The 20,020-nt window shown below is 40.3% G+C and overlaps 1 protein-coding gene across 2 annotated transcripts in view; it reads left to right on the top strand.

The window, feature by feature from the left end:
- CLIC4 (chloride intracellular channel 4) overlaps positions 1–20,020 on the top strand; it is a 98,328-nt gene that overhangs the window by 67,421 nt on the left and 10,887 nt on the right. For both annotated transcript variants that reach the window (XM_003891341.3, XM_009201911.2), the window contains 2 exons: positions 2,829–2,954; positions 16,533–16,639. In XM_003891341.3, coding sequence (XP_003891390.1) covers positions 2,829–2,954; positions 16,533–16,639 — 233 coding nt within the window. The remainder of the gene's footprint in view (positions 1–2,828; positions 2,955–16,532; positions 16,640–20,020) is intronic.

A 20,020-nucleotide genomic window follows, 5' to 3' on the forward strand; every position in this document is an offset into this window, starting at 1 on the left:
ATGCCAAGTAGCCAAGTAAATTTGGAAAACTTTACTTATATGTGCATGAGAGGAGAATGAGAGTGAAGAAGGCAAATGATGCCTTAGTGTTATAAGAATAGTTCTGACATCATGGATCACCTGGTGAAAGGATCTCCTGGCTTACAATTTCAGAAGCGGCAGCCCCAGAGGCTGCTTTCTTTCGTTTGTTGTTGTTGTTGTTGTTGTTTTAAGACAGGGTCTCACTCTGTTGCCCAGACTGAAATGCAGTGATGTGATCACCATTCACTGCAGCCTCGACCCCCTGGGCTCAGCCTCAGCTACAGGCACATGCCACCACACACAGCTAATTAAAAAAATTTTTTTATAGAGATAGGGTCTCACTATGTTGTCCAGGCTGGTCTCGCTCGAACTCCAGGACTCAAGCAATCCTCCTGCCTTGGCCTCTCAAAGTGCTAAGGTTACAGGTATGAGCCACTGCTCGCAGCCTGCCCCAGAGGCTTGATTAGATTCAGAGTCAACTTTTTTGGTAAGAATACTTCATGATGCTATATTATATACTTCATATTTTGTCATTAGGAAACACACCATATCTGGTCATCTCATTTTTTGATCCTAAGATTCATTGGTGGGTTTGGGTGAGCCATTTTGCTTTTTTAATAAGATAGTACAAACATTTCTTGCTATTAGTAGTTGTCAGCATAACAGTTTCACCATCTTTATCAGTGTGTTGTGGTATTTTCAATTTTTCCTAATCAACAGGAGGAAGATATCTTATTGTTTACTTTTAAATTCCCTTTATAGTTGCGCTATTTTACATTTTTCTATGTGTTCACTTGTTTTATCTCTTATCAATTTCTTTTGACCCATACCTATTTGATGTTTTTGATGACCTTTGAAATGAATTTGGACAAAATCCTTAGGTAATGTAGATTTTAAGCTTTTCTCACTCACTATAATACTTTGTCCATTCTTTGTTGCTTTTTACCTTTCATTATGCCATCTTTTATATATTGAAGTAATTTTGATATTAGATAGTCTAATCTGGTGATCCTTTCCCTTGTTAAGCCTGGACTTCGATGAATCATGGGAAAGAAATAGCACCAGAATTTGGAATCTTATAAAGGTGAAGATGACTGCAGGAATCAGCTGCTTTTCTCCTTTATTTTGCCAAAAAGAAAAAGAAAAAAAAGGCCCAAGGAAGTCATGAGTTACCCATCTTTACACAGTTAATTGGGGCCAGAGTTGAAACCAGAGACTCACTCTCCAAAATATTTTTTTCCTCCTCATTCTATCCCTGTCTCTAATGAGTGCCTTAGTTAATTTGGAATGAGAATGATGGATTTTGTATTTTGGTTAAAAAAATCAAAGAATTTTCTTACCATAAATTATGTATTTTGTGGAGCTTTGCTTCTTATTAGAATACTATTACAGCTATTATACCTAGTGGAAAAGTACTCTCCCTTGCCCTTCCTTTCCCCTTTCCTTTTCTTTCCTTTCCTTTTCTTTCTTTCGAGACAGTCTTGCTCTGTCACCAGGCTGGAGTGCAGTGGCGCGATCTTGGCTCATTGCAATCTCCGCCTCCCAGGTTCAAGTGATTCTCCTGCCTCAGCCTCCCAAGTAGCTGGAACTACAGGCACACGCCACCGTGCCCAGCTAATTTTTATATTTTTAGCAGAGATGGAGTTTCACCTTGTCGGCCATGATAGTCTTGATTTCTTGACCTTGTGATCTGCCTCCCTCAGCCTCCCAAAGTGCTGGGATTACAGGTGTGAGCCACCGCGCCCGGTCAAAAAATACCATTTCTTTTTTTTTTAAGATGGAGTCTCGCTCTGTCACCCAGGCTGGAATGCTGTGGCAAGATTTCTGCTCACTGCAACCTCTGCCTCCGGGGTTCAAGTGATTCTCCTGCCTCAGCCTCCTGAGTAGCTGGGATTACAGGCGCATGCCACCACACCCGCTTAATTTTTGTATTTTTAGTAGAGATGGGGTTTCACCATATTGGTCAGACTGGTCTCAAACTTCTGACATCATGATCCTCCTGCCTTGGCCTCCCAAAGTGCTGGGATTACAGGCATGAACCACCGTGCCTGGGTGAAAAATACCATTTCTTATTCAGTTTTATATATTTTAAAATTTAGAACCACTTTGATCTCTTTTCCTCCCCTCCCCTCCCTTCCTCTTCTTTTCAGACAGGGTTTCGCTTTGTCACCTAGGTTGGAGTGCAGTGGTACATTCTCAGCTCACTGCAATCTCCGCCTCCTGGGTTCAAGTTCTTCTCCTGCCTCAGCCTCCCAAGTAGCTGGGACTATAGGCACACGCCACCATGCCCGGCTAATTTTTTGTATTTGTAGTAGATAAGGGGGTTTCACCATGCTGGCCAGGCTGGTCTCAAATTTCTGACCTCAGGTGTTCCACCTGCCTCCGCCTCCTAAAGGGCTGGGATTACAGACGTAAGCCACCACGCCTGGACAATTTATTTATTTTCTTTTTGAGATAGGGTCTCTCTGTCACCCAGGCTGTAGTGCAGTGGTGCAATCATGGCTCACTCCAGCTTCAACTTCCCAGGCTCAAGTGATCCTCCCACCTCAGCCTCCCTGGTAGCTGGGACTGTAGGCATGCACCACCATGCCTGGCTAATTTTTTATATTTTGTGGAGACAGGATCTCACCATGTTGCCCAGGCTGAGTCTCAAACTCCTGGGCTCAAGCAATCTCACACCTCAGCCTCCGATAGTGCTACGATTACAGATGCAAGCCACCGTGCCTGGCCAACTTTGAGAATTTAAAGTATTATTGGTGTTTTAGAGTAAAAAATGATCTGATTTTGACCAATATTTTGCCCAACAGGAAGCCTGCAGACCTGCAGAACTTGGCTCCCGGGACCCACCCACCATTTATAACTTTCAACAGTGAAGTCAAAACGGATGTAAATAAGATTGAGGAATTTCTTGAAGAAGTCTTATGCCCTCCCAAGTGAGTATCAAAGAAAATATGTATGAAAATATTGTCACTTCTTTGAAACTTGTGTTACTTGTCTGTAGAGATCTTTCTCACAGCATTAATTTGGAATGACTAGGACTCTCTTCTATGTTTCTTATAATTAATGTTACACAGATAAAAGAATTGGCTTCCAGCTAGGCCAATAAGCCATACTAAGAAAGGTGGGGATTTGTCTCAGCTGTAGAGTACATGATAAAAACAGATTTGGGATGTGTGTGATAGATCAGGAAAGACTGGTTATTTCTGGGCAGTAGGTCTCAAACTGAGAGAGAAGTTTAAAGAGGAGAAGGAGTGGGGAAAGACACATTTCAGCTGAACCCAGTAAGAATCATCTTAGCAGGAGTGTGGCACAGACTGCTATGAGATTTGATTTCAGTTCATTTTAAAGTTAACTTTCTAAAGCTATAATCCAAGGGAATTTCGACTTTTCAGACCATGTCCCTAGGATTGAGAGTTTTTATTTACTTATTTCTTTGAGGTGCTCCAGACGTCTAGGTCCCGGATGTACTGTAATGATAGTTACCTAAATTGCAAATATGCAGTTTTGCATCATACTATAATCTTGGCATAGGTTCAAAGCATTATTTGTTTCTTTTAGGCTTTTCCAGTTTCATGATCCTGAAAATTGACATGTTTTGTTTCTACTGACCCAAACCTTTCATGCTGGTTAACTTGACCCTTGCCCTCCATGTCCAGATATGTTTTCCAGGAATGGGATTATTGAGACAGAGGGGTCTAAAATAATTATAGGCATACCCTGAAGGGTATGGTTCCAGACCATTGCAGGTTAGGTTCCACAACACTGTGATAAAATGAATATTGGAATAAAATGAGTCACATGAAATTTTTGGTTTCCCAGTGCATGTAAAAGTTATATTTATAGTAGTATACTGTAGTGTTTTAAGTGTGCAATAATAGCATTATGTCTGAAAATATTGCATATACCTTAATTTAAAAATACTTTTTTGGCCAGGCTGGGTGCGGTGGCTCATGCCTGTAATCTCAGCACTTTGGGAGGCCGAGGCAGGCGAATCACCTGATATTGGGAGTTTGAGACCAGCCTGACCAACATGGAGAAACCCTATCTCTACTAAAAATACAAAATTAGCCGGGCATGGTGGCACATGCCTATAATCCCAGCTACTCAGGAGGCTGAGTCAGGAGAATCGCTTGAACCCGCGAGGTGGAGGTTGTAGTGAGCTGAGATTGTGCCACTGCATTCCAGCCTGGGTGACAAAAGCAAAACTCTATCTCAAAAAAAAAAAAAAAAAAAAACATTGTTGACAAATGCTAATGGTTATCTGAGCCTTCAGCAAGTCAATCTTTTTGCCGATGAGGGTCTTGCCTTGATGTTGCTGGCCACTGACTGATCAGAATGGTGGTTGCTGGTTGGGGTGACTGTGGCAATTTCTTGAAGTAGACAACAATGAATTTTTCTACATTGATGGACTCTTCCTTTCATGAAAGATTTCTCTGTAATATGCAATACTGTTTGATAGCATTTAAAAATTTTTAAATAAATATTCTTTGCCTGAGGCTAATCTCAAGAGGTCCTGAGAACATGCGCCCCGTTTGATAGTGTTTTACCCACAATAGAACCTTTTTCAAAATTAGAATCCATCTTCTGAAACCCTCCTGCTGTTTGAACAACTAAGTTGATGTAATATTCTAAATTCCTTGTTGTCATTTCATCAATGTTCTTAGCATCTTCACTAGGTATAGATTCTATCTCAAGAAACCATTTTCTTTGCTCATTCATAAGAAGCAACTCCTCATCGTTTCAAATTTTATTATGAAGGTAGAACAATTCGATTACATTTTCAGGCTCCACTTCTAATTCTAGTTCTCTCGCTATTTTCAACATATACGTAGTTCCTCCCTCCGCTGACATCTTGAACCTGTGAATGTCATCCATGAGGGTTAGAATCCACTTCCTCCAAACTCCTGTTAATGTTGCTATTTTGACCTCCTCCCATGAATCATGAATATTCGTTTTTGTTTTTTTTTTGGACGGAGTTTTTGTTCTTATCACCCAGGCTGGAGTGCGGTGGTGCAATCTTGGCTCACCGCAACCTCCGCCTCCCAGGTTCAAGCGATTCTTCTGCCTCAGCCTCCCGAGTAGCTGGGATTACAGGTGCTTGCTGCCATACCCACCTAATTTCTTTGTATTTTTTAGTAGAGATGGGGTTTTGCCATTTTGGCCAGGCTGGTCTTGAACTCCTGGCCTCAGGTGATCCGCCTATCTCGGCCTCCCAAAGTGCTGGGATTACAGGTGTGAGCCACCAGGCCCAGCTGAATGTTCTTAATTGCATCTAGAATGGTAAATCCTTTCCAGGTCAGTTTGCTTTGCTCAGATCCATCAGAGGAATCACTTTCTATGGCCTTTTGAAATGTGTTTATTAAATAATAAGACTTGAAAGTCAAAATTACTCCTTAATTTATGGACTGCAGAATGGATGTTGTGTTAGCAGGCATGAAAACAACCATGATCTCCCTGTATACCACTATCAGAGTTCTGGGGTGACTAGTGCATTGTCAATGAGTGGTAATATTTAGAAAGGAATCTTTTTTTCCTGGGCAGTGGCTCTCAACAGTGGGCTTAAAATATTTAGTAAACCACACTGTGAACAGATGGATGTGCCATTATCCAGGTTTTTTTTATTGTTCCATTTATAGAGCATGTGCAGAGTAGCTTCAGTATAATTCTTAAGGGTTCTGCAAATTTTGGAATGGAAGATGAGCATGGGTTTCAACCTAATGTCAGCAGCTGCATTAGACTCTAACAGACTCAGCCTGTCCTTTGAAGATTTGAAACCAGACATTGAGTTTTCCTCTGTAGCTCTGAAAATAATAGATGACATCTTCTTTCAATAGAAGGTTTTGTCTGCATTGAAAATCTGTTTAGTGTAGCCGCCTTCATCAATGATGTATCTAGAAGATCAATTCTAGATAGATCATTGATCATTTATTTCTACCTTCCCAGAAGTCCTAACCTTCCTTTCATCCCTAGTAAAGTATCTCCAGACCAACCTAAGAAAACCATATCTTGATTTTTTCCTCCAGGCCATGCATATAATTAGAATGCCAGTAAATCAAAGCTAGGATATTTGTGAATATAAATTGAAACTTTATATCTCTTAATAGAGTACTATTATGAACATGCATTCAACTTAGTGGAAATAACTTTTTTTTTGAGACAGGGTTTCACTCTTGTTGCTCAGGCTGGAGTGCAATGGCGCAATCTTGGCTCACTGCAACCTCTGCCTCTCAGGTTCAAGAGATTCTCCTGCCTCAGCCTCCCAAGTAGCTGGAATTACAGGCGTCACCACCACGCCCAGCTAATTTTTTGTATTTTTAGTAGAGACGGGATTTCACCATTTGGCCAGGCTGGTCTCGAACTCCTGACCTCAGGTGATTCACCCGCCTCGGCCTCCCAGAGTGCTGGGATTACAGGCATGAGCCACTGTGCCTGGCCATACTTTTTTTTTTTTTGGATGGAGTCTGATTCTGTCGCCCAGGCTGGAGTATAGTGGCACAATCTTGGCTCACTGCAACCTCCGCCTCCTGAGTTCAGGCGATTCTCCTGCCTCAGTCTCTTGAGTAGCTGGGATTACAGGCACCTGCCACCATGCCCGGCTAATTTTTTTTTTTTGTAGTTTTAGTAGAGATGGGGTTTCACCATATTGGCCAAGCTGCTCTTGAACTCCTGACCTTGTGACCTGCCCGCCTCGGCCTCCCAAAGTGCTGGGATTACAGGCATGAGCCACCGCGCCCAGCCATACTTTTTTTTTTTTTCTTTTTTTTAAGAAAAAAAAAAAAGACAATGTGTTGTACTGTCACCCAGGGGCTGGAGTGCGGTAGTGCTGTCTTGGCTCACTGCAGCCTCTAACTCCTAGGCTCCTGCGTAGGATGATCCTCCTGCCTCAGCCTTCCAAATAGGTGGGACCACAGGCATGCACCACTATGACCCACTTCTGGATCCCCTTTTGGTCTGGGGTTTTTTGTTTTTTTTTTGACATGGTCTTGCTCTGTTGCCCAGGCTGGAGTGCAGTGGTGCGATTATGGCTCACTGCCCCCTGCCTCGACCTCCTAGGCGCGAGTAATTCCCCTGAGGAGCTGGGAGTACAGGTGTGTGCCACCATGCCCAGCTAAGTTTTTAAAAATTTTTGTGGAGTTGGGGTCTTGCTTTGTTACCCAGGTTGGTCTCAAACTCATGGGCTCAATCAATCCTCCTGCCTCAGTCTCCCAAATTGCTGAGATTACAGATGTAATCTGTCATGCCTGGCTCCTTTTTAGTCTTAAAAGTGTCAGCTCTGAGATAAGTTCCATATTTGCCAACTTGCTCTCAGACACTAATTGAAAATGGTCTTCTATCTAGAAGATCAATTCTAGATAGATCATTGATGAAGGTAGATCTGATTTTCTAGATAGATCATCTGATGAAGGTGATGAAGAAAGATCTAGATAGATCAGCTAGATCTTCTAGATAACTGGCTGCATGCATCTTCTGCATAAGCATTTGCTGCTTCATGTTTTACTTTTATGTTACGAAGATGGCCTCTTTACTTAAACCTCACGAACCAACCTCTGCTACCTTCAAACTTTGCTTCTGTAGCTTTGTCACCTCTCTCTACCTTGACAGAACTGAAGCAAGTTAGGGCCTTGCTCTGGATTAGGCTTTGGCTTAGGGGAATGCTGTGGCTGGTTTGATTATCTGGACCACTCAAACTTTGTCCCTATGTCGTCTCCACTAAATGATGGGGTTCCACCATGTTGGTCAGGCTGGTCTTGAAATCCTGACCTCAAGGTATCCGCCCACCTCGGCCTCTCAAAGTGCTGGGATTACAGGTGTGAGCCACTGCGCCTGGCCCAGTTACTCAGTATTGATCCATTCATTTATTGATTGATTTATTCATTCTGCAAAGGGTTAATGGACTACAAAGCACTGTGAATATATTAGTAAATAAAACACAGTTCTTGCCCTCAAGTACAGTCAAGTATGGGTGGAGAGGTGGTTATGGTGGTGGGACCGGAAAGTGAATGGAATCAGGAAAGGCTTTAGAGAAGAGTCAGCGCTTGAACTGTCTTAATTTAAAAAAATAAAAAGATGTTCAGCAGTTGAACAAAGGAGTGACAGGTGTTCCACAGCAGAAGAGTCATTTTAAATACATAGTATAAACATATATATTATACACATACTACACATAAATAGTATGTAATGTATATTATAATTAATAATATATGTATATTTGGGAGAGTGGCTGAACTGTGATGTGCATGGTTGGGATGGTAAGCAGGAAGACTGATGAACAACAATGCCTCTGTCTAACTAGCTTCTCATCTGTTGTGAGCAGAATTGCTCTCTGGTTAACAATCTTGTGCTAAGCCTAAGATTTTATTTTCTTAATTCTTTTTTCTACTAAAATTCTAAAAGCCTATCCTCTACTATCCTTCCTGCCCTTCTAAGAGCCTGGAGCTTTTTTTATCTCTACCTTACCAGGAGTCCTAACTTTCCTTTCATCCCTAGTAAAGTATCTCCAGACCAACATTAAGAAAACTATATCTTCATTTTTCCTCCAGGCCATGCATATAATTAGAATGCCAATAAATCAAAGCTAGGATATTTGTGAATATAAATGGAAGCTTTATATCTCTTAATAGGGTACTATTATGAACATGCATTCAACTTAGTGGAAATAACTTTTTTTTTTTTTTGAGATGGAGTTTCACTCTTGTTGCCCAGGCTAGAGTGCAATGGCGCAATCTTGGCTCACTGCAACCTCTGCCTCTCAGGTTCAAGAGATTCTCCTGCCTCAGCCTCCCAAGTAGCTGGAATTGCAGGCGTCCACCACCACGCCCAGCTGATTTTTTGTAATTTTAGTAGAGATGGGATTTCACTATGTGGCCAGGCTGGTCTCGAACTCCTGACCTCAGGTGATTCACCCGCCTCGGCCTCCCAGAGTGCTGGGATTGTAGGCATGAGCCACCGCGCCTGGTCCTAACTTTTTTTTTTTTTCTGAGATGGAGTCTCACTCTGTCGCCCAGGCTGGAGTGCAGTGGTGCAATCTTGGCTCACTGCAACCTCCGCCTCCTGGGTTCAGGCAATTCTGCTTCAGTCTCTCGAGTAGCTGGGATTACAGGCACCTGCCACCACGCCTGGCTAATTTTTTTTTGTAGTTTTAGTAGAGACGGGGTTTCACCATATTGGCCAAGCTGCTGTTGAACTCCTGACTTTGTGACCTGCCTGCCTCGGCCTCCCAAAGTGCTGGGATTACAGGCATGAGCCACTGCGCCCAGCCATACTTTAAAAACAAAAACAAAAACAAGAAAACATCAGACAATGTCTTGTACTGTCGCCCAGGCTGGAGTGCAGTAGTGCTGTCTTGGCTCACTGCAGCCTCAAACTCCTAGGCTCCTGTGTAGGATGATCCTCCTGCCTCACCCTTCCAAATAAGTGGGACCACAGGCAGGCACCACTATGTCCCACTTCTGGATCCCCTTTTTTGTCTGTCTTTTTTTTTTTTTTTTTGACATGGTCTTGCTCTGTTGCCCAGGCTGGAGTGGAGTGGTGTCATTATGGCTCACCGCAGCCTCGACCTCCTAGACTCGAGCAGTTCCCCTGAGGAGCTGGGAGTACAGGTGTGTGCCACCATGTCCCGCTAAGTTTTAAAAATTTTTGTAGAGATGGGGTCTTGCTGTGTTACCCAAGTTGGTCTCAAACTCATGGGCTCAATCAATCCTCCTGCCTCAGTCTCCCAGATTGCTGGGATTACAGATGTAAGCTGTCATGCCTGGCCCCTTTTTAATCTTAAAAGTGTCAGCTCTGAGATAAGTTCCATATTTGCCAACTTGCTCTCAGACACTAATTGAAAATGATCTTCCTCTTGTGTCACTGTAGATCATTGTATCAACATTAAATTATAAATGGAGAAGCAAGCAGTTTGAATTATTATTCATTCTCTATTAAGGGAACTTTTGTTTTAAAGCATTGTCTGAAGTGCTTATTATATGAATTCTTCCAAGTATTTTTAAGTTTTTAAAATTAGTGTGCTGATAACATACGTATGACTTTAGTTAAATGGACATTTCCTCATATTCTCTTATATCCTTCAACAACAACAACAATGAAGACTTTTCGGCTGGGCATGGTGGCTCATGCCTGTAATCCCAGCACTTTGGGGGACGACAGCGGGTGGATGGCTTGAGCTCAGGAGTTCAAGACCAGCCTGGGCAACATGATGAAACCCAGTCTCTACAAAAAATACAAAAATTAGCTGGGTGTGGTGGCATATACCTGTAGTCCCAGGTACTGGGGAGCCTGAGGTGGGAGGATTGCTTGGGCCTGGGAGGCAGAGGTTGCAGTGAGCTGAGATCATGCCACTGTATTCCAGCCTGTGTGATACAGCAAGACCCTGTCTCAACAAAAAAAAGAAGGAAAAAAAAGAATTTTCATTATTCCTTCTCATTTCCCTCTGAGGGAAAGTGACATTAAGAGAAATAGTAGAGTTAATACGGAATATTCTGGATTCTTAGCATGTAATGCCCTGTAAGACATCATCGCTTTAAATTGGACCTTGAAAATAAACATTTTCATATTGCTTTTTTATATAAAAATTCCAGCCCCATTATATTTGAGCATATTCATAGAAACACTGTAACCAGAGATGGTCTTTTTCATTCAGTTTAAATACATGGGAATCTTTGTGTTATAAATGTTCACAATGTGCCAAATCCCCTGTAGGGGTAAAAATTTTTACTACTACTTTGTTTTTTGTTTTGTTTTGTTTTGTTTTGTTTTTGTTTAGAGACAGGGTCTTGCTCCTTGCTGTGTCCACCCAGACTGGAATGCAGTGGTGTAATCTTACCTCACGGTAGCCTCCACCTCCCAGGCTCATAATCTTCCTCTCTCAGCCTCTTGAGTAGCTGGGACTACAGGTGCACATCATCAAGCCCAGCTAATGTTTGTATTTTTTTGTAGAGAGTAAGATCACTTTCAATTGGTGTCTGAGAACAGGGTCTCGCCATGTTACCCAAGCTGTGGCTTTGAACGCCTGGGCTCAAGCCATCTGCCTGCCTCAGCCTCCCAAAGTGCTGGGATTACGGGCGTGAGCCACCGTGCCTGACCAAGGATTGTTTTTGATGTTGCTTATCCCGGTGCTGTTATTAATAACACTCAAGTGCTAATTATGCGTCATGCATTGTGCTTTGTGGGTTATTTTGTGGATTATCTCTGTTAATCCTCACAAAGACTTTGTGAAGAAACTGAAAATGTAATCCAAATAATTTGTCCAAGGTTTCACAGTTAATGGTAGCAGAGCAGGGATACTTTTGAAGCCATATCAATATGACTTCAGAAATCTGTGTTTCATCTGTTCTGTGCTTTCTGCTTCTCATTTTATTGGGTTTGGCTTTTGTGAAAGAAGGAAAATGTTAAGTCTTTAATTGGGATTGTGCTTTAATGAGTACAAAATTGAAAGCTAGCCCAAGTTTAGAGGAAAGGTAGGAGAGAAATCAAAGATAGTTTACTTGACTATGAGCAAGTGGGACCAAAGGTGGTTATTAAACTTAATTCAATGAATTCTTTTTTGTTTGTTTGTTTTTTTGGAGACAGAACCTTTCTGTGTTGCCCAGGTTGAAGTGCAGTGGTGCCTTCTTGGCTCACTGCAACCTCTGCCTCCCAAGTTGAAGCGATTCTCCTGCCTCAGCCTCCCGAGTAGCTGGGATTACAAGTGTGCACCACCATGCCCGGCTAATTTTTGTATTTTTAGTAGAGACAGGGTTTCACAATGTTGGCCAGGCTGGTTTGGAACTCCTGACTTCAAGTGATCCGACCACCTTGGCCTCCCAAAGTGCTGGGATTACAGGTGTGAGCCACAGTGCCCGCCCTTACTTAATTCAGTAAATTCTTTGAAAAAGGAGGTGAATCTTAATTGTTCTGATGAATTTTTATTTGTATGCATTGAAACAGCATGTTTGAAGTGGGAATGCCTTCTTTTTAGTGGGCTCTATGGACCCAGAATGTGAAATGCTAATTAATTAGCATAATTTTCATCATGCAGAATTGTTTCTAGGGGATGAGTGGGAGGAGGAAGGGTTTCTGGGATCACAAGCTGCATTTATTTTCCTTTCCTCTGTTGTGCTATATTGTTCTAGGGCGCACCCAGGGACCATTCTGTCTCACTGCCTTTTCCTTTCAGAACAAGGAGGTTGCAGGTCTTTATTGCTAGTCTTCTTCAGGCTCTGCTTATAAGACTTTGTTTCTAAATAGGATGAGGAGAAAAGGGAGAAGAATTGTGCAAGCTGGTAGACTGGAATCTGGCATTTCTAATTATATGTTTTTGGCATGTGATGTACTGAGAACTGAGTGGTTTTTTGTGAACACTTCCTGATTTAATCATGACAATATATAAATACAGGCAATTGTCTACTCTAGAGTTGCTTAACATTGAGAGGCTAATGAAAAGCTCAAATTAAATAACTTTTACTGGTGTATGTAACTATAGATTTTAAAGTGAACTTTCTCTTCTTGTCCCAGGGAAAGTATTTTTGTGTATATTTTTTAGTTCTTGCTTGAATGAAGAAACCACTTTGCTAAAAAACTTTGAAACTTGGATTTTTAACTGAAACAGCCTAGATACTTAGCTAACTTACTGATAAAAAGATAAAATAGGAGGAAGCTAGATAAATTTGGAGTAGCATGCTATAAAATGTTATTAAGCCTTTTTAAAAAATGAGACATACAGTCTGGGCACGGTGGATCATGAGGTCAGCAGTTTGAGACCAGCCTGACCAACATGGTGAAACCCTGTCTCTACTAAAAATACAAAAAATATTAGCTGGACGTGGTGGTGGGTGCCTGTAATCCCAGCGACTTGGGAGGCTTGGGAGAATCGCTTGAAACTGGAAGGAGGAGGTTGCAGTGAGCTGAGATTGTGCCACTGTACTCTAGCCTGGGCAATATGAACAAAACTCTGTCTCAAAAAAAAAAAAGAGAGAGAAAGACATACAAAAAAGGAATTTACAAGGCTAATCAGCCTTCATTTTTACATTTACACCAGAAAGGAGAAAATGCCTGAGATCTTTCCTAAAAGCATAGAAACATTCTTAGCTAGTCTACCTTTTTTTTTTTTCCTGAGACAAAGTCTCACACTATCACCCGGGCTGGTATGCAGTGGGGCGATCTCGGCTCACTGCATCCTCTACCTCCTGGGTTCAAGCGATTCTTCTGCCTCAGCCTCCCAAGTGGCTGGGACTACAGGTATATGCCACCATGCCCGGGTAATTTTTGTATTTTTAGTAGAGACAGGGTTTCACTCTGTTGGCCAGGCTGGTCTCAAACTCCTGACCTTGTGATCCGCCCACCTTGGCCTCCCAAAGTAGTGGGATTACAGGCGTGAGCCACTGCGCCCAGCCAGCTAGTCTACTATTAAAAGTCTGTGATGTAAGCAGAATTAAGGACTAATCTGAAAGTCTAAATACCCTGGGTGCTCATGTCTATTCTGTCATTGATACTTGGTCTTTTATTACTTGCCTCCATTTTGCTAAATGTTAAAATGAGTTCTCACAATAATTGAAAACCATTGCTTGATCAAGCTATTTGCTAAAGCTAATAATAATGCATAAATTACAATGTAAAGTTTGGGGAAGATGGAAAAAAGTTGATTTTGAACCTACTGGTTTAGAATTTGATTTATCTTTTAGAGAAAATCTGATCTATAATAGAAACAAACAAACAAACAAAAACACTAGACCTGGGGACAGGAGATTTCAGTTTTAGTTCGTCAATACTTTTTTTTTGAGATGGAGTCTCACTTTGTCGCCCGGGCTGAGTGCAGTGGCGCGATCTCTGCTCACTGCAACCTCTGCTTCCTGGTCTCAGGCAATTCTTCTGCCTCAGACTCCCAAGAAGCTGGGATTACAGGCGCCCGCCATCATGCCTGGCTAATTTTTGTATTTTTAGTAGAGACAGGGTTTCGCCATGTTGGCCAGGCTGGTCTTGAGCTCCTGACCTCAATTGATCCACCCGCCTTGGCTTCCCAAAGTGCTGGGATTATCGGCGTGAGTCACCGTGCCTGGCCTAGTTTGTCAATACTTTTAATTAGCTGAGTGATTTGGGGGCCAAGTGTGTAAACTTTCTGGAACATAATTTCCTTTTAGGTTAAATGAGAGATCTGAGGTGAACATTCTCTTATAGCTGTACTATTCTGTGCATTAAATTAATAGTACAGGCTGGGTGCAGTGACTCAGGCCTGTAATCCCAGCACTTTGGGAGGCTGAGGCAGGAGGATCACTTGAGCCCAGGAGTTCAACACTAGCCTGGGCAACATGGTGAAACCGCATCTCTACAACAAATACAAAAAGCTAGCCAAGTGTGGTGGCACATGCCTGTAGTCCCAGCTACTCAGGAGGCCAAGGTGGGAGGATTGCTTGAGTCCAGGAGGTTGAGGCTGCTCCTGCCACTGCACTCCACCCTGGGTGACAGAGGGAGACCCTGTCTCTCTCTCTCTCTCTCTCTCTCTCTCTCTCTCTCTCTCTTTCTCTTTCTCTTTCTCTCTCTCTCTCTCTCTCACACACACACACACACACACAAAATTAGTAATTCATCTCAGAGGGACAACAGGGCATGTTGTAAGAATTACACTGTATATATGAATGATGAATATATAAATGATCTGTAATTCAAGCCTGCCTTTTCCTGTAAATTATTTTGAGAACTGTGAGGCTTACTTCATTAGTGCAAATAGGTACAGCTAAATAGTGGTTGGGGAAAAGGAGAATTTGGGCAACTTGGCTACAGGAAGACATAGATGTATTGAAAAGGCACTATGTTCACTGCGCTGTTTTTTGTTTGAAATGAGTCAGTGATTGTCCTGTATTACAAGCAGTACAAACATTTAAACTGGAGGCTTGTTTTTATAGTCAGAGGAAATCCAGGGATGGTGGATCTGTGATTAACTGTTTCTGCTCAGGCAGAAACAAAGAAAATGGAGAGGGTAAAGGGTTCTATAGTTGGGGATGTGCGGTTAATGTATGTCTAGATAGATATAGATATCTAAATTCAGGTGAAACTCACTGTAATTTTTATAGAAAAACTCTTTATGTAAATAATTGTGTTTATAAGATAAATCTTTAAGCTTAAAAAATGAGAGCTATCTAGAGACTAGGTAGACCTATTAAAAAGAAAGATGTCTTGAGCATATAGGTGTTCATAGATGTTTTACATCTTCCTTGCCAATATAGTACTCTGCCCAATACTTAGAAGATACATCTCTTCCTGAATCCAAAATAGTAAATAGAAGATACATGAATATAAAAGCTGAAACACAACTTGCAACTGAACTAAATTTCGAAAACTATATCCCCTTCGTTTTTAAAGAAAGCTGGCAAGACAATCTGTCCAAATAAATGAATTGAAATAATTAGTACACTGTAAGGTTCTTTCTAAAGTCTTATTGCTCCCAAGTCCATTTTCTAGTGACGTTTTGCAGGACCTTCAAGCTGATTAATCTTCCCTAATATGGGGCTAAGAATCTGAATTCTTCTAGCCCTGACTCCTGGGGCTGACATGAGTCCTGCTAAGGGGAAGATGAATAATTGAGCCTTTTCATATATTTTCCAGTTTGAAGAAGAAATATACACAGAGTATGTGTGTTTTGAATCTAAACATGTGAAAAATGTATTTGTGTGTGTGTTTTAGAAAGCTGGTGTATTATGTCTGTCCTAAAAGTAGAAAAATGTGACAACACAATAGAACACTTGTCAGCGTGCTTTCTGACATCTTAGTTTTTTGTTGTTCAGTGCTACCCTCATAAATATTCTAGGGAATGTGTAATATAAGTGAGGTTTTGGGAAATCCCAGGTGTAGGTTTTAAGCGGTTGATCCGCCTCCTACTGTTTTTGTGCTTAACCTGCTATGGATGATCATGATGCTTGACCAGCCTAGGCGCTTTTCCTGCCTTTGGGGTTCTCTGGCTGGTTTAGTGCAGGGCATACTAAGGATCTGGTTGGCACTGCTGTTTGAGAAGGCACGTGAGCTGTGCTGTCTGGTGACTGCTGAGCACTTGAAATGTGACTAGTGCAACTGAGGAAGTGAAGTTTTAATTTTATTTGTGATTAATTTAAATTCATATTCAAATAGGTACATGACACTAGTGGCTACTGTATTGGACAATGAAGAGAGAGAACATTTTCATCATCACAGAAAGTTCTCTTGGACAACACTGCTCTAGCAATCTCATTCCAAGACTCCCGTTGGCCTGGCACAAATCTCTGAACAAGTCAACTGTTTCCCCAGCATTCTAATTTATCAGATGGAGGTGGAGTGCACATGCCCTGTGGTTGCCAAGAATATTAATATGTGAACAAAAACATCAGAGCTTTGTCTCCTAAGGAAAAAACACTTTTTAAAAATACCATAGAAAACAAATGATGGTATTTCTTATAGTAATAACTATTAAAAGACGTCTAGTAACTGCTAGCACGGTGGTTTGAGAGAACTTATGCTAATTCATATTTGAAGGATCTGTAATCTGTATCACTTTTTCTGTTTAGGTACTTAAAGCTTTCACCAAAACACCCAGAATCAAATACTGCTGGAATGGACATCTTTGCCAAATTCTCTGCATATATCAAGAATTCAAGGCCAGAGGCTAATGAAGGTAAAAAACAAAAAATTGAATTAACACTGCAAAAAAACCCCCATACAACAACAAGCTGTTACTATGACAGTGATTATAAATGAATACTTTAGAGTCCAGCCATTCCCGTAAGTAATAAAAACTGTCTTTCAGGGTTGGTCAGAAATTGGATGATAAACTGGAGTAAGTCCCTATGTTGCTGTTTTCCATGTTTCTAGCTAGTAGCACAGTATATAGTTAAGTGTGTGATAAAATGCTTCTTGAATGAAGTTGATCTCATATTATTTTGAGAAGTTACTGTGAGGGGAGCTAGGCAAAGAATTAATGGTGCATCAGAAACAGTGGATTGTGTGGTTGTGGTGGTTAGCATAGATTGGTCGAGCTGAATTTAAATTAAAACTAAATGTTTATTGTTGAGTGCCTGCAGCCTAAAGTCAGTCTGAGGGTTTTGTTGTTGTTGTTGTTTTTGCTAATTACCCTTAAAGAGCAATTTTTGGAGTTGCTCTAAGAGGATAATTAGACATACTATCCTTCCAAATTTATCTGCATCTTCAAGCTGGAATTTTATTTTCAAGTCATGTTTTCATGGTGAGAATTGTTTAGGTAGTACAGATACAATTTTCTTTTATTTATTAAAGGACACTATTTTTATTATCTTATTTACCAAATGGATGTATAGTGTAGGGAGGTCTCTTTGCAAGAGGTTCCATTCAATGAACCTTGTCTTAACTACAGCATTCAGTAATTTCATTTTCTCTTCTCTTCAGGATGTTAAGCATAGTTCTTCTCTTCTGGGGAAAACTGTGTAGCACACATTAGTGTTTATTTGAAAGTAACCCAATAACCAAAAATGCTAGCTCCTAAAAATATTTATCATAGTTTCAGATAGTTTCCTAGCTTGAGTGGGGTTCTTTTGAGAAGTTTATGTCAGCAAAGGAACAAGAATACCAAAGGGGAAAATGTCAGTGCTAGTTAAACAAGAATAAATATCGTATAAAAAAGTGAAATACTTCCTAATTTCCTTATGTTATTTCAGTAGGCAAATTCCCAAGCTATTCAGGCTATTTTTTATTACTAAATTTTAAAATTGCAGCACTTTATAAAATAGTATTGAATTCCAATGTTTTTTGCTCTTGATTTTTGGAATAATACTGCATGAAATGTTTTTCTACAGTGAAGGGAAAAAAGGGAAAAATGTTAGTGCTTAGGTCTGGCTTGTATCTGTTAATAATGTATTGCGGTAGCTGCCATGGTTTGGAAGCAATTTTCTTTAGTAATTGGCTTTTTTTTTTTTTTTTTCCTGACTAATGTTTCTGTCTAAGCAATTTATACATTAAGTAAGTGGTTATGTTGGAGCCCCTCCTTTCCACAGACAGTGTCTTTCCTGTTCTGCCCTTCCTTCATGCAAGCTAACTGTTCTTTTCATAAAATTACCCTTTTATACCCAGATGTTCCTGCTACATACTTCTTGGAACAATCTTAGTTACAGTTATGTTTGTATTTTTCTGTGTGGTTTTTTGGGAGTTGGAGGGTGGTTAAAATTCTTCTGACACTTGGTGGGGAGGAGAAAGGAATAAAATGTGTTTGCTTCTGCTTTGAGGGATGAGGATGGGGCGGGGTGGAGGGGGAATAAAAAGGTTAGAAAGTGACTCATTTAAGTACAACTTTGTATTGTATTTTTTCCCTATTAATTTGTTACTATCTTAAGTAGCCACCTACTCTTCATGTCCTCAGAGTGCTGTAACTAATAAGAACAAACAACATAATATAATACATGGTACATAATCTAGAAGGCTTTATATTGAATTACCTACTGGAAAATAAAAGTTCCAGTTGCCAAGCAACTTCTCTCCACAGGGACCTGTTGAGGCCATGATACTTTAGAAAACAATATTTCAAATCACTTTGGAGCTTAATGGGCCCTCCTTATGTATGTTTGCTGCAGGTCTCACATCTGTTTAGTGCAATCAAAAGGCTTTAGTAATCCTAGGAAATTAGTGATTCACCTTTTTATTTCCCCCAACCCCCACCCAAATGCTGACAATTCACACAGAGATGGATTTGTCATTTTACATGGTGTAAATCAGAGTAGACAAGTCTGATTAGTTTTACCACCTATTAAATATTTTCAAAATCCAATATGTTTAGACAATTTTAAACCTTTGAGGACTTAATTCTAAGTCAGGGATTTGATGCCTGAATGCTACAGTTTTGGGCTAGTGAAACTGAAATAGAAGGACTAGTGGTTAGGTTGGAGTACGAAGTAAAAAGTAAAATGTAAAGAATAAAGGAGACACTGATGATAGATAACACATATATAATTATTTTGGTAACATGTTCAAGTTGATTGGGAGTAAAAGTTTATGTAACCATTTAGGCATTCAAAGAGAAGTTCATGGGTAATTTCTTTTGTGGGGATGTGTTAAGCATGACCTGTCCCTAGATCTCCTACTTTTTTTTTTAAGTTCTGTGGTGGTATTAATTTATGTAATTGGCCAAGGTCCCAACTGTAACTAGTCATTGGTATTTATAATACTTTCATGATGTCCAAATTCCTATTTTTAGATGGAGGCAAGGAATCTAGAGGTCCTGATTAGTTCCTTTTTATTCAGGATCCTCTCCCTTCTCCTCTCCCCACAACTCCTGCCTTTCTCTCTGGAAAAGTGTTGTAAGTCAGAGGATGGTTGTGCATTATTGTAGCAGTAAGCCTGCATTGTATATAAATTATCTTTAAATACCCATTACCTCTTTCTGTTTTCCATTGATGTGTAACTTAGCCTTAAAACTTGTTTGTATAAAGTTACCGTTTATTAAGACTGTGGTAGGTAGCTTGAAAATATAGTTTTATCCATGTCAGTGCTTATAATTTTTAGTCTTTGTTGTAGTCATTGTAAATTATCTTGTTTTTCAATAACAGAAATGCTCTTGTTACATTTAATGTTTTCTGCCTTGAATTTTGCTCATTCAAATCGTTTAACAACAGAGAATACATGCTTGCTGAAAAAGTTAAAATGGTATAGAAATACATTTAATAAAACTTAATTGCCCCTCTTTAATCGTATTACATGACCTCAACAATTTAATGTCCTTTTTTTCTATGTAATTTTGCAAACATTTCTGTAAATATGTATTGTGTACATACATTATGCAGTTACTATATCAAAATATAGATCTACCTCTATTTTTAGAAATTCTGCTTTGTATTTTATAATATGGATTTTCATTTAGCCATTTCCATGTTGATAGACATCTAGATTGTCTCAAGTTTGTTTTTTTTTTCTTCATTATAATAAACAGTGCTGCTGGTCAATGTCCTTGAGCTAGATTCCAAATAGTCCAAGAAGTTTGTGCATTTTAAATTTTGCTCTATTTTGCCAAATTGTTCTCTAAAAGTCTATACCA

The sequence above is a fragment of the Papio anubis genome, chromosome 1 (genome assembly GCF_008728515.1).
Source record: "Papio anubis isolate 15944 chromosome 1, Panubis1.0, whole genome shotgun sequence".
NCBI classification, from domain to species: Eukaryota; Metazoa; Chordata; class Mammalia; order Primates; family Cercopithecidae; genus Papio; species Papio anubis.